Source organism: Linepithema humile, chromosome 8 (assembly GCF_040581485.1).
Source record: "Linepithema humile isolate Giens D197 chromosome 8, Lhum_UNIL_v1.0, whole genome shotgun sequence".
Classification (NCBI taxonomy): Eukaryota; Metazoa; Arthropoda; class Insecta; order Hymenoptera; family Formicidae; genus Linepithema; species Linepithema humile.
Genome location: NC_090135.1, coordinates 9178016 through 9191743, shown reverse-complemented (window position 1 = coordinate 9191743; position 13728 = coordinate 9178016). Strand labels below are relative to the sequence as shown.

General features: G+C 40.6%; 2 protein-coding genes across 2 annotated transcripts; one reads left to right on the top strand and one right to left on the bottom strand.

Moving 5' to 3' along the window:
- The first annotated feature begins 1410 nt into the window (after positions 1–1410).
- On the top strand, positions 1411–9152 carry LOC105676769 (tetratricopeptide repeat protein 21B-like). The gene is made up of 10 exons (XM_012374928.2): positions 1411–1553; positions 1629–2828; positions 3162–3416; positions 3669–4387; positions 4646–4962; positions 6709–7043; positions 7337–7544; positions 7618–7931; positions 8110–8503; positions 8677–9152. Exons 2-10 carry the CDS (start codon positions 1677–1679, stop codon positions 8913–8915), a joined length of 3933 nt encoding a protein of 1310 aa, XP_012230351.2. The 5' UTR covers positions 1411–1553; positions 1629–1676; the 3' UTR covers positions 8916–9152.
- On the bottom strand, positions 8929–13359 carry lovit (loss of visual transmission). The gene is made up of 8 exons (XM_012374932.2): positions 12591–13359; positions 12089–12351; positions 11361–11621; positions 10854–11104; positions 10653–10781; positions 10415–10585; positions 10082–10321; positions 8929–9829 (listed from the first exon to the last, which is right to left on the bottom strand). The coding sequence occupies exons 1-8, from the start codon at positions 12788–12790 to the stop codon at positions 9434–9436; spliced, it is 1911 nt and encodes a 636-aa protein (XP_012230355.2). The 5' UTR covers positions 12791–13359; the 3' UTR covers positions 8929–9433.
- Positions 13360–13728: the final 369 nt, after the last annotated feature.

The following is a 13728-nucleotide window of genomic DNA, read 5'->3' as shown; positions in this document are numbered from 1 at the left end:
ATGTGTATCTCCTGTTATCGTTTTATTTTAATTGAAGATATGTTAGAACGTTATTTTAAAATAATTATAAGCATTGTACGTATTAATGCTAATTGATATTGGATTAGTGTTGCTCGGTAATGTTAAACATCGCGTTTTATTTTGAATATATAACTTAATAATTATGTTTTTTTATAATTATGTATCTGAAAGATGTAACCAAAAATGGTTCAAGTCTTTGCTAAATTTTCGAATCGTCAATAATGTAGATTTCTGCATCAGCGGTTGTCATAGCAATGAAGTTGTCAACGAGTATAACCTAACCGCTATTTCGAATTGTCAAATCAGTTATTACTCTCATTATTGCAACAAAATGTAAATGGAAAATCGTGGAGCAAGTAAATGGGCATTGCCACATTGAAATTGCGTTCCATCGCGTTGAGGCAAATAGGAAATGGCATAATCCGTCAACGGCGATTCCTGCACATCGTTCGACACAACGTAAACCGCGGCACATTTTACGTACAGCTAGACGATGAATGTAAGCATTTAATATAAACATATAGGTAATTAGAAAGAAATTGTAAAATTGTAAAGATGTATAGAGAAGATGATATTCAAAAACTCCACAATTTCAGAAGTTATTTATAATTTTTTGTGATCCAAATTAATTTGAATGAATAAGACTATTAAATATTTTATCTTTACTTTAATCAACTTTTTGGGAGAATAAAAAGGTTATATAAAGAAAAGGAATGAGAATAGATTAGAGAATTTTTGATTAGAGAAATAGAATAGAAGATAAATAATTGGACATTAAAGAAAGAATTAAAGTGAAGACATTTTAAATTTGTATAACAGAAAGATTGTCTTATACATATGTTATCAATTTTGCATGTAAATATTTTAATTGATTTAGTTAATTTTAATAACATATTGATTATTGGCTTGCAGCACGAGCAGTATTACGATATAAAACTGATAGGAAAGTGTTGGATATGCAATCGGTTACTGTGCCTACAAAATACAAAGGTCAAGGTCTGGCACGACTTTTAGCTGAGGTATAAAAGCAGCAGAACTTATCTTTTAATTTTTAATTTGATGCAAATGTGCAGATTATAATTATTGATTTGTTTAATATATTATCAGTAATATGTTTACAAGGATAGTTTTACAATTTTATTTTTATGTTTACTAAATTGTTAGTTTAACATCTAAAATTTACTATAACTTACTTTACTTTTAGATGTTCATAATTAAACTTTAATATATTATTTAAAAGATTAAAGTATTTCAAGATTTATCCAAGTATCTTTGAACTTTTGAAATAGAGCATACATATATTTGTGCATTTTCAGACAGCGTTCACGTATGCTATAGTGAACGATTACTACATGTACTTGAGATGCGAGTACCTGCAGAAGTATTATCGCGCAGTGAAAAATTCTGATCTGGAAGAACGCATTGTGGGTCCGCCTGACATCCTGGATGGTCCCAACTCGACCGCTCTGCATCCTGATACTGTTTATGAATTGCCGGATCCCGAAGACTTCAAGTTCTAACTTCAATACAAGGTTACAAATAAAAAATTTAGGTAGCCAAGACATATATTTTATTCTTTACATTTTCATACATTTTTAAAATTTCAGAGTTGAGTTTAAAAATTAAAAAATTGTAACAAAGAAAAAACTAAAAAAATGGAGGAGGCAGAATACGTGGCTCTGATCGAGTGGTACTGCCGCCAGCGTTACTACAACGGCATGCTGGCTCAAGCAAAGCAGGCGCGCGACGCTCATCCTGGCAGCGAGCGTCTGCGTCTGTTGCTCTGCCTGGCGTACGTTCTTATCGGGAAGAGCCACGAGGCCGTGAAGGAGAACACAAGTCTGCTGAACCAAGCGGACTTCACGCTACCGGCATTACTCGTGCAGAGCGTCGCCTTGGCGGACGGCGACGTGGAGAGGAGTACCGTGAGCCAGATAGAAAACAGGATCCGGGACGAACGCAGAAGAGCCTCCTGCGTCGCGCTGTGCCTCGCGACGTCTGTGTTGATCCTCTCGCGCAGAGCCGACAAGGCGAAAGAATACGTGGACAGAGCGTACAAGCTGAAGCCTACGAATGTTAACGTGCTACTCGTCAAGGGATGGCTGGAGCTCAATCTGAGGTCCGGCGCGGACATCGCGGAAACGGGGAGCTTTTTCGATTCGGTGCTGAAGGAGGAGTCGAGGAATCTGAGCGCGCTGTTGGGCTCCGCGGAGGTGAAGCGACGCGCCGGCAACCACTCGGAGGCTGTGTCGATACTGAATTCCCTGGTTGTGCGCTATCCTAAGCTGCCTCTGCCGCTAATAGAGAAGACAAAGTGCCTGCTGGCGGCGAAGGACTGGGAACAGGTGTTGGAGATGGTGAACCGAGTGCTCGTGATCGAGTCGAACAACCTGGACGCCATCAAGGCGAGCTCGGTGGTAGCTTTTTGCCGAGATGGCAATCCCGGCGAAGGTCTGCCGCAGCTGCAGCTGTTCCTGCGCAATCTGTCGCTCGCCGAATCGCGGAACGTGCTGCTGCTGATCGACAATCTACGCTTGTTCACCGGCGTAGCGTTCCAGGATCACGGAATTCTGTCGGAGCTGGCGCGAGCGGCTGAGAAGATGCTGCAGGCGACGTCGTCGGGCAGCGCGGAACTCATGTCGGAGCTGGGCGATCTGTACATCGCACTCGGCAATACCAAAGACGCCGAGCGCTGGTACAAGAACGCTATTCGCGCGGATCAGTCCTCCTTCGCGGCCCTCATGGGACTGGCTCATTGCCAACTGCTGCACGGATCTGCGGACGATCTGGACCAGGCGCGCCAGCAGGTAAATAAATGAAAGAACGAATGAATATGCACTTAATTTTTCAAAAATCTTTGAAATTAGTTTTCCAATTTTTCAACTAATAAAAGGAAATACAAAAGTATGTTAGTATGATATTTTATATATAAATATATGAAAATATTAACGAGGAAAAAAGACACAAATCAATTTATTGATAAAAAATACAAAAGGAGACGTTTTTGTTTCGTATTTTTTATCAACAAATTGTTTTTTGCGCGTTTCATTTTTATTGCCTTTTTTCTTCATTTTTTCAACATTTTCTGTTGTTACTTTATGAAAAAATATATTATTTATTTTGTATATTATGTTCCATAGATAGACATCATGATGGAAATTCAGCCGCATTCGACAAACGTGCGGCTGCTGCTCATGTCTGCCAAGATTGCCGCTAATGAAGATAACAGGAAGACACTTAATTATTTGGATGCGGCGGCAAATCTCTTGCTAAAAAATTGCGAGGGCCTGCCGTACGGCTACGAATATCTCAGCGAGCTGAGACCCGATCTGTGTCTCGAAATTGCAAAGCAACGTTTGATGTATTCCCTGAATAAATCACCGATGAGCGATGAGGTAAGTAATTTGCTTATCGAACTTATAAAAGAGAAAGTATATTAATTGCATATTAATTGTAAGAATACAGTCATATCAATTTTCCTTGTAATAAATTTAATTTCTTTTAATATATAAATTTCCTTCTAGTTTAACTTTTAATTTTATCGAATTTTTTAACATTTTAATTTATTTTTTTTTGCTGTACAAATTCTATACATTTAATTTTTATTTAACTCCGAAATAAATTCATCTTTCTATGAAACTTTTAAGCTGGGCAGAGCAATGGAGAAAGAACCGAGCGTTCACTTGCTGGAGCGATTAGTGGAGGCCTGTCCGGGTTCCAGCGCGGCTCTGCTACTCCTCAGCAGAGCGAAGATGCAGAGCGGCGACTACGACGGTGCGTTTGTCCTGCTAAGGACACTGGACGCAGTGGAACCATCCAACGCACAGGCACATCTCGCAATGGCGCAGATCCTGGCTTACCAGGGCAAGTACCAGCTCGCCTCGCAGAGTTTGGAAGTCGGTCTGAGCTACAACTTCAAGATCCGCGACGAGCCGCTCTACCATCTAATCATCGGCATGGTGCAACGCGAGGCCGGCGACTTGGACAGCTGCGTGAAGAGCTGCCAGACGGCGATGTCGCTGGCGGGATTGACCGGCAACGTCAGCAGGAAGTCCGACATGTCCACGTCGGACCGCGCGAGCTTGTACCTCGAACTGATCACCGCGTACAGCAAGGCGAGGCGCTTCGCCGAGGCACTTACGCTTGTCGATGAGGCGAAAATGAATCTTGCCGGCACCGCTGAGCTCGGCAGGCTCACCATCGGCGCCGCCGGGGTTCATCTAGACATGGGGGAGCTCGAAAACGCCGTCGGCTCCTTACAGAGTATTCATCCCGGACAACCGTATTACGTTCAGGCGCACACCAGGCTGGCCGAGATCAACCTGAACTACAGAAAGGACCGTCAGGCGTTCGCGAAGTGCTTCAGGTAAGAAATCTTGTGATCCTTTGTTGTTTAATTTATCTATTATTTTTAGTTTTAATTTTTATGTTTTAATAATTAAAAAATTGGAAACTGGTTACAAGATTTAATAGTATTTACGTATCTTTCTCTGTCTTTTTATTTATTATATTTTTAATTAATCTTTGTCATTTAATTGATTTCTTTTTTTATATACATTTAACGTATTATTTATATCAAACTTAGAATGAGGACTGATAACGGCGACATTCGATGGCTTTTCAGAGAACTGGTAGAACACTGTCCAGGACCGAGGACATATAGCATGTTAGGCAACGCTTATATATCCATACAGGAGCCCGAGAGAGCGATAGAGGCGTATGAGCAGGCGCTCTCGCAGAATCCGATTGACAAAGTGGAGATCGCGAACAAGATGGGCAAGGCGCTCGTCAAGGCGCATCAATACGCGAAGGCGATCACCTATTACAAGGACATAGTAAAACAGGACAATTGCGCCGCTCTGAAGATAGATCTGGCGAAGCTGTACATGAAGATGAAGCAGTACGACAAGGCGGAGGCGACTCTGGTGCAAGAACTTCAAGGTAATTATTTTTTTATCAATTATTTTAGCCAATCAAATTATTAAAACAAAAAACGTTATAATTTATTAGTGTAAAATAAATGATTATATCATTAATTAACTTTTTAATAACACAGATTGCATTATGTATTTCAACTTTTTTAATAGTTAAAAATTATTTATAACTACATTTCTTTTTTAATTAAAGACTAGAACGATACAGGCGCGCACTACGCGCGCGCACTTATTATTTTCATAATTATGTAATTTTAATTATGGTATTTTAATAATTATGAAATCTAAATATTTTAATAAATTTTTAAAATTTTTTATTGTAAATAACCGTCAAAATAACCTTCGCTCTCAAACTGTCAAAATAATCGCGATAACCAATCAACGTCGCGAAAAAGCGTCAACAATACTTTCGATACATTCGAGTATAGATCTTACATGCCTTTTTTAAAAATGAACTAGTACAATACAAGCGCGCGCTACGCGCGCGCACTTATTATTATAATTTAATAATTATAAAATCTAAATATTTAAAAAAAATTTTTTTAATTTTAAATAACCGCCAAAATAACTTTTTTGTGGTAGATCCAACCATAATTTTATAGTTGGATCGACCATAATCCATTGTGGTAGATCCAACCATAATTTTATGGTTAATTCAACCATAATAGATTATGGTAGATCCAACCATAATTTTATAGTTGGATCGACCATAATCCATTGTGGTAGATCCAACCATAATTTTATAGTTGGATCGACCATAATCCATTGTGGTAGATCCAACCATAATTTTATAGTTGGATCGACCATATATTGTGGTAGATCCAACCATAATTTTATATTGGATCGACCATAATCCATTGGAGATCAACCATAATTTATAGTTGGATCGACCATCATTGTGGTAGATCCAACTATAAAATTATGGTTGGATCTACCACAATGGATTATGGTCGATCCAACTATAAAATTATGGTTGGATCTACCACAATGGATTATGGTCGATCCAACTATAAAATTATGGTTGGATCTACCACAATGGATCATAGTCGCGATCAGGGTCCCGATCAGAAACCCGATCATGTCCCGATCGGGTCCCGATCAAAAAATCCGATCGGGTCCCGATCAGGAACCCGATCATGTTTCGATCAAAAAACCCGATCGGGTCCCGATCAGAAACCCGATCAGAAAACCCGATTGGGTCCCGATCAGGAACCCGATCATGTCTCGATCAAAAAACCCGATCGGGTCCCGAGTAAAAATATTAATAAGGTTTTGATAAGGAACTGATCAGGCAAGAGTGATCGGGTCCTGATTAGTACACCCAATATGGACCTTAGATGTTTGTAAACGCAATGTCTCTATCGGGAACCGGTGGAGCTACACTATTACAACCTTATTTTTATGTGCCTACAACAATACAGGCGCGTGTTACGCGCCCGCACTTATTACAGTAATGTAATAATTATGAAATCTAAATATTTTAATAAAATTTTTTTAATTTTAAATAACCGTGAAAATTACTTTCGTTCTATTGCGTACGATTGTATTCCGCAAGTGATTAGCTGTCTTAATGACGCATTCTCCGTTCCGCAGCTCTTTTCCGTATCATCTGATTTCACCCTTAAAGTATCAAACTGTCAGAATAATTGCGATAATTAATCATCGTCGCGGGGAAGCGTCAACAATACTTTCGATACATTCGAGTATCGATTTTTCATGTTTTTTTAAAGAGTGGATTTTTTTTTTTATTTAGACAAGCGAGGCGAATCCGACATCCTGAGCCTGGAAATGCGAGGGCAAGAGCTGCTATTGCTCGCTAAAGTGCGCGAGAAGTCGGGCAACGTTAGGGGCGCGCTGGCGACATTGAAGGAGGCCAAGGAGAATCAACATAGATATATTCAGCGTCTTAGTGTCTCGCCGGACATTGCGGATCAGAAGCACGCACTGGCGAACATCTGTCTGACGATGGCCGATTACGCATCGACCTTGCGGAATTACGACGAAGCCATAATATATTATAAAGAAGCGTTAGCTCACAAGCCTACGGACGTAAACGCTCTGCTTTCTCTGGCGAAGCTATATATGCAGGTAATTATAGTGAATATATATTTTGAAGTTTAATTTCAAAGAGTTCTAATTTTTAATCAAAATAATAACGAGAGAATTTGATTTATTTCTTTATTTTTTATTTATTTAGCCGATTGTTTCATCGATTTTTATTTATTGAATGGTTATCGAGTCTTAAAATAAAGATGGATTTTTAAATCTTGAAGCTTTAATTAAATTAATAAATAGTTGATCTTTGTTTATTAAACAAATTAGATTTTTAAGCCTCGATTTTTTTACAGAAACTCTAATACAAATGTTTTTGAATTTATTAGATGAACAATTTAGACCGATGCGCGCAGAATTGTTCCATCCTGCTGAACGCTGATCCCAACAACGAGGCTGCATCCGTGATGATGGCGGATCTCGCGTTTCGCAAGGTGGACTTCGAGACCGCAGCGTTTCACTTCCGACAGCTGCTGATACGTCAACCGACTTACTGGACTGCCCTAGCAAGATTGATAGAAGTGTCGCGCAGAACAGGTTTTGAAATTATTATTAAATCTGTTGTTTGTTTAAATTATTTCGATGTAGAATCTAACGCAATTTATCGTAGGTGCTATGGACGACCTCGACGAATGGCTGCAGCGCGCGCAGGTCGCGATGGGCGCCGGCAACGTCGAGGCCGGTTTTTATTACTGCGCCGGATTGCTGGATTGGCGGACTGGTAAATTGAACTCCGCTCTTCGCAACTTCAACTATGCGCGACGCGACCCAGAATGGGGCCAGCAGGCGATCTACAACATGATCGAGATCTGCCTGGATCCCGACGACGACACCACTCTGTCGAACGAGGCGTTCAACGACGAGGACGCCGAGTATCAAGACTCGAGGACGATGGCTCTGAGAACGGCCTACCGATTACTCCAGGTTTTACATTAATATCGATAGCACTCGTATTTAATTGAATTTTCTTCTTTATATTTTTTATTAAATAGAAAAATAAGTAGTTATTTTATATTGAAATTATTTAATTAAATAATTGTTTAAATACATTTTATAATATTCTATCAATATTATATAATTAAATTGATTTTAATTATCGCAGGAATTGAATCCCAAAGGCAGTCCTCACGAGGAGCTGACGCACAAGCTGCTCAGCGATTTCTTCCTGCTGGCTACCAAGCAGAAATCGAATATCGAAAAGGCTTTGCAAGACTGCACCGCGCTGGCCAGCCAAGAGACTTTGCGGGATCACGTAGGGCCTGCACTTGGCATGGCCACCGCTCACATCCTGCTGAAGCAAACGCCGCGCGCCCGCAATCACTTGAAACGCGTCAGCAAAAACATTTGGACGTTCGAGGACGCTGAATATCTGGAACGCTGCTGGCTGCTACTGGCGGATATCTACGTGCAATCCAGCAAGTACGAACTGGCGAATGAGCTGCTGAAGCGAGTGTTGCAGCACAACGCTACCTGCGTGCGAGCTCATGAATTATCAGGTCAGATTAAATGTAAAAGTTATTAAAAATTATGGGATAATTATTATTCAAAACTGTAAAATCAAAGTTCTAAGGTATTTTTGAATAAATTTTAGTCAATTTTGAGAAAATTTGTTAAGCTTTGTAGTGAATTTTAAATAAATTTAAGATAGCGACATTAATTTTGTCTGCAGGATACATCGCCGAGAAGGATCAGAATTACCGCGAGGCGGCGACGAGGTACGCCCACGCGTGGAAATGCGGCGGCAAGACGAAACTGTCGATCGGTTACAAGCTGGCCTACTGCTGCCTGAAGGCGAAAGCTTACGCGGACGCCATCGAAGCGTGCAATGAAGTGGTGAAGCAAAATACGGATTATCCGAGAATCAGGAAGGACATTCTGGAAAAGTGTATCAATAATCTTCGCACGTGAAAGCTTGGACTCGTTTAGTTTGGGACTCGTATATTGACGGTTTGTTTAACAATTATTTGTTATTTTGTTACACGTTACATATACATCCGTCCTGTTAATCCGTCCGTTAATCGATCAAAGTGTTACAGTTAGAACGAATCAAGATGGCACAGTGATATTTGAAACACTCAATTATCGTAATATTAATGTAATGTTAACAGTTTATTAGTTGGCGAAATACATGCGTTGAAACAACAATTCCGGTTAACTCCGGCGAAGTTATTTAACGCAAAGCGAGCGAGGTCGCAGCCGAATGATATGCTTACTAAACACTTAACAGGATTTAAGCAAGAACTATCTGATTGTTTGATGATTATCTTACAATTTATTGAATTCTTTATTTTGATTATCTTATATTTACCTTTGGAATGTTTTGTGTTTTCGAATGAAACGCTTTAGTCTTCTCTGCGAGGTTGGCGAAAGCTACGCGCAGTCGAAAGGATCAAACGGCTTAACATCTAAAGTCCGACAAGGAAGATTCACAGGTCCAGGTACATGATCTGCGTGGCCGAGGCCGCGCCGCACATCGCCAGGACACTGGCGACGTACACCACCGCCGCGGTGCTGCCGGTCAGACTGACGATCGTGCCCAAGCAGCAGGACAATAGAAATTGCGCGAGGAATACCATCGAGGAGACGATGGCGACGTCGGTGCCTAATCCACGTACGAAACCACCGGAGATCGCGTCGCCTTCCGTCGTAAGGGCGAAGGTCGAAGACGCGTGATAATGAGCTACCAGTAAATACGGCATGGTGAATAGCGTGGAATACATGACGCCGGCGGTCCACGAGAAGATGATCACGCCGGCCGGATGCTTTGTTAAAGCCATCAGAAGCATGCCGATGCTGTAGAAGAGCAGCCCGTAGATGTAAACCTGAATGTAGAAATGTTATTTGGCGAGCGATCAAAAATTGGCACGAATTAATCGTTTCGAATATATTTTCTTGACCAAAAAGTGTGTCGATTGATTGACAAATAAGTAGATTTTAGTAGAATATTATCGAAACTTCATTAAAATTTAAAAGTTCTATTAAAACTAAATGAAAGATTGACAATTATTTATTATACGTTACGAAAGATCTTCTCTCATTTATAGGTGTTTATACCCGCGCGTTTATATTCTTACTTTTCGCGCGCGGAAGCGCTGAATCAGTCGCTCGATGATGAGCGAGTAGCACGAGCAGGACAGCGAGTACATGGACATGCCCCAGCATCCGAATCGCACACCTTCCTCGTAGAGCTCCCGCTCCTTGGTGTCGCTGGGCGCTCGTGGATTACCGCCGAACACCGCCTCGCCCACGAAGTCGGTAAAATACAGGGAGTAGCATACGTGCGCCATCCAGCAGAACAGATTCGTCAGACACACCTGACAGTCAAGATGCCAGAAATCGAATCTTCGAAATGAATAAATGGGAAAAAGAAGAAAAAATGAAAAAGAAGAAGATCGTCGAGTATCTACCTGGCGAAGACTGCGCGGCATGTAGACGATGGACAGCAGGTACTCTTTCAGGGTGGCTTTGGGATTCACCTCGCCCTCATCGAAGCCGTAGTTGACGTGGCTACCTTCGCAGACCGGCTGCTCGGGACGATCAGAGGCTGCTTGCGTCGACAGCGGATCGAGGGTGGATTCCTTGATCGATATTTTTTTTTCTGTTAAAAATGCATGACATTTTTTGAAAACTACGTAGTGCGAGTACCTTCGTTTTTGAGGGATCACTCTCGTTGCTCTCGGCGTCGAGGGCGCCGTATGTCTTCGACTCGTCGAGGATGATCTTCTCGTGTTCATCTCGCTTGCCTTCCGTCGTTCTTTCGGTCTCTTCCGGTGGCTAAACACAAAAGAGATCATCTCGCGTGCGAAATATAAGAGTGATAGTAAAATTATTTAAACGAGAATTCACCTTTGGTTCGTCTACTTGCTGATACTGATCCCTTTCGAGCACTTCGAGGGGTATCTCTTTGAAGCTGGTGATCGTGCAGACGACGCAGATGACGAAGATGATTGTGATCAGAGTAAAAGTCGCGTGTAGATGTCCGCCGAGCATGATACCGAGCGAGGTGGCGTCCCAGTTGATGCCACCCAGCCCGTAGCCCATGAAACCTCCTAAACCCGCCATTACGGTGAACGTGCTCAAGCCTTTGGCATGGTCCTCTGCAAATACATTCACATTAATGAAATAAAGTTGCTCAATTTTAAATTAATTTAAATTTAAATAAAGATCTTAGAAAAATTTAATTGAGAATAAATTTAATATAATTAAGAAAATGTTTATTTAAGTTAAGTTTTATTTTTTATTCAGATTATAAATTCTTTTGTAATTAGATCTTTGGTGAGATGTTTTTCTTGATTATTAATTTAATTCAAATCTGTCAGTCAAGGTTCTTGCAGAGTATTATGGATTGCTTACCAGGTATAGTGACGTCGAGGAGATAAGCTCGCGCCGGGCTTTGACAAGCGTCGGCGTCGAAATCGAGCAGCATCGTGCCGAGGATAGTGAAGAAAATGCCCCAGGAGTGCGAGGAAGCCCTGCCAACCGGTTCGGAAAGCGTCCTCTCCTCGGATAGCTTCGCCGTTGTGCGATGTCCAAGAGGAATCGTCTCGTTTGTATGAGACGGCCTGTCGCCGAATACGTAGCCGATATGTTCGCCGTTCGGCACCAAAATGAGACCTAGGAAATTGTAAACAATTTTCTTTTCTTTCTAACATTAGAAATTTTACTTTTCAAAGAAGCTATTTTGTTTTGCTGCAGTTGAGAAATGCACTTGAATCAATGAAATAGAATCAATGAAAGGAAATTGCAGCTTATTTTAATCTTCTAAATTTTAAACTTGAGCCATTTGAAAACTTTTTATAGTTTAATTTCTATAAAGAAGCAAGAAGCTATAAAATTCAATTTTGATAAAAAAAATCGATGTATTATCACGCTTTAAGACAAATCACAGGATTCAGTTTCCACAAAGAACTAAATAATCAGAAGATTTAACATCATTTAAAGTCGACGTCAACTTAAAGAATTAATTACCGCAGCTTTTTTCAACTTTTGTAATGAATCCAAGTGTTTTTCGTAAATGAACTTGATTCAAAAGTATTTTTTTATACAGATCCAACTTTTGGGAACAGCGTTCAGTGACTCGCCTATAAAAACCCCGAGGGCCAACAGAAGAATGAAGGGTCGCCGCCTGCCGTGTACGAGTCTGCAGCGATCGCTCATGCTGCCGAGGATGGGTGTCACGAAGAAGCCCACGAGGGGACTCAGCGCCCATACCAGCGTCATGTGCTGGTGATCGACGCCGATCTTCAGCAATGTCGGCGACACGAAGGCGGTTTCCGCCGCGTACGAGAACTCGATTCCCATCACGGCCGCCGACACTCTGACCAGCTCAGCGCGAGTTTTTCTTCTGAGATTGTTGAATGGAAAATTAATGAATTAATTAGACACTTAACTTTTATGTGCAAGAGGTATGCATCTTTTACTTTTAAATATTTCTTTTAAAACATTATTAATAAAGATATAGGAAATATAAATATGTAATACAAATCAATTGTCACTCACGAGCGATAATTATGTAATGCGCAAGTTACGTTATTGCGAATGAGTGGTGAGAACGAAATTGAATAAACGATTGAAACTTCTCACCTGTAAATGTGAGAATAATCTTCTAACGTGCGTTCCAGCTTGGGCGGCCGGCGCAATTGATGCTTCAATCCATCCAGGCCTTGATCCAGATTCAAACCGTTCTTCCATTCCTTCCACACGCTCCATCGTTCCTTGATGGTGTCACGAACGCTATGAATTCTGCCCGTCAGCCCTTCGTACTCGTGCAATTTGTCCACCATGACTGAAATCTTATCTCGTGCGATACAGGGCGAACGAGGTAACGATGTGCCACTTGAGCGTGTTGAGGTACATTATTGTTCAGAAAATTGATTTTTTTACAAGGCCGTAAATTTTATAATTCTTCTGGCCGACGATTGCAGAAATATGTTGTTATTAGTCATAAATTATTTTCGCACTGATCAAAAACAGTTTTAACGGAAAGCACATTGTGCTAAATTGCACGATTTGATCATAATTCAATGTTATTTAACAAACTGGTTTTAAAACAGATTAACATTTTATTATAATTTCACATATATAGATTAATTTTTATTATTATATATTTATCACCACATGTTTTTTAAAATAAGTTACACCAAGCTTTTTAAAACGCCACGATATCTTATAAATATTTTGTCGTTTCAATTATGCACATGTAATCGAAATAATGAAGCAAAACTTTTGTTTTTGATCATCCCGGATCGTTGATAAGATTTTGCGAGAAATATTTGTGAAACGTGAGACGAATTGTTTGTAAGTCCGCTGGACCACATTGCGATCGACTTGCGCGAGAAAGCGCGGACGCAGACGGACGGCGAACGACTGATCGTCATACGAGCACTCCCCCCTGCAAGCACGAAAGCTCGAGAAATGCCCGCGCAATCTCGGACTCGCAAGACGATTTACGCTGTCGATTCGCCAAAATGCGTTTTACAATCGGAAAAAGCTCGGAAATCTTTCAATATAATTAGGATTTTTTAGCTGCATTATTTTCTCGAGAAATCAACACTTCTAAAAAAGTGGCGAAGTTAATTATCTTATTTCAGAAAAATATTTTATAATTTTTATTAAAGAAAGCTGAAAAAACATTAGAAATGTGATTCAGCGCTTTTAAATGTTGCAATTCGAAATTATTTTACGAGAATCTCGCTTATCTTATTCGAGAGAGAGAAAAATA

Excerpts from the sequence above, each read along its gene's own strand:
- LOC105676769 (XM_012374928.2), top strand. The coding sequence starts at position 1,677 with ATGGAGGAGGCAGAATACGTGGCTCTGATCGAGTGGTACTGCCGCCAG. Across the intron at positions 7,044-7,336 it reads TGGCGAAGCTATATATGCAG|ATGAACAATTTAGACCGATG; the intron begins GTAATTATAGTG and ends TGAATTTATTAG. Across the intron at positions 7,545-7,617 it reads AGAAGTGTCGCGCAGAACAG|GTGCTATGGACGACCTCGAC; the intron begins GTTTTGAAATTA and ends AATTTATCGTAG.
- lovit (XM_012374932.2), bottom strand. The coding sequence starts at position 12,790 with ATGGTGGACAAATTGCACGAGTACGAAGGGCTGACGGGCAGAATTCAT. Across the intron at positions 11,622-12,088 it reads GGCCCTCGGGGTTTTTATAG|GTCTCATTTTGGTGCCGAAC; the intron begins GCGAGTCACTGA and ends ACAATTTCCTAG. Across the intron at positions 10,322-10,414 it reads TGCCGCGCAGTCTTCGCCAG|GTGTGTCTGACGAATCTGTT; the intron begins GTAGATACTCGA and ends CTTGACTGTCAG.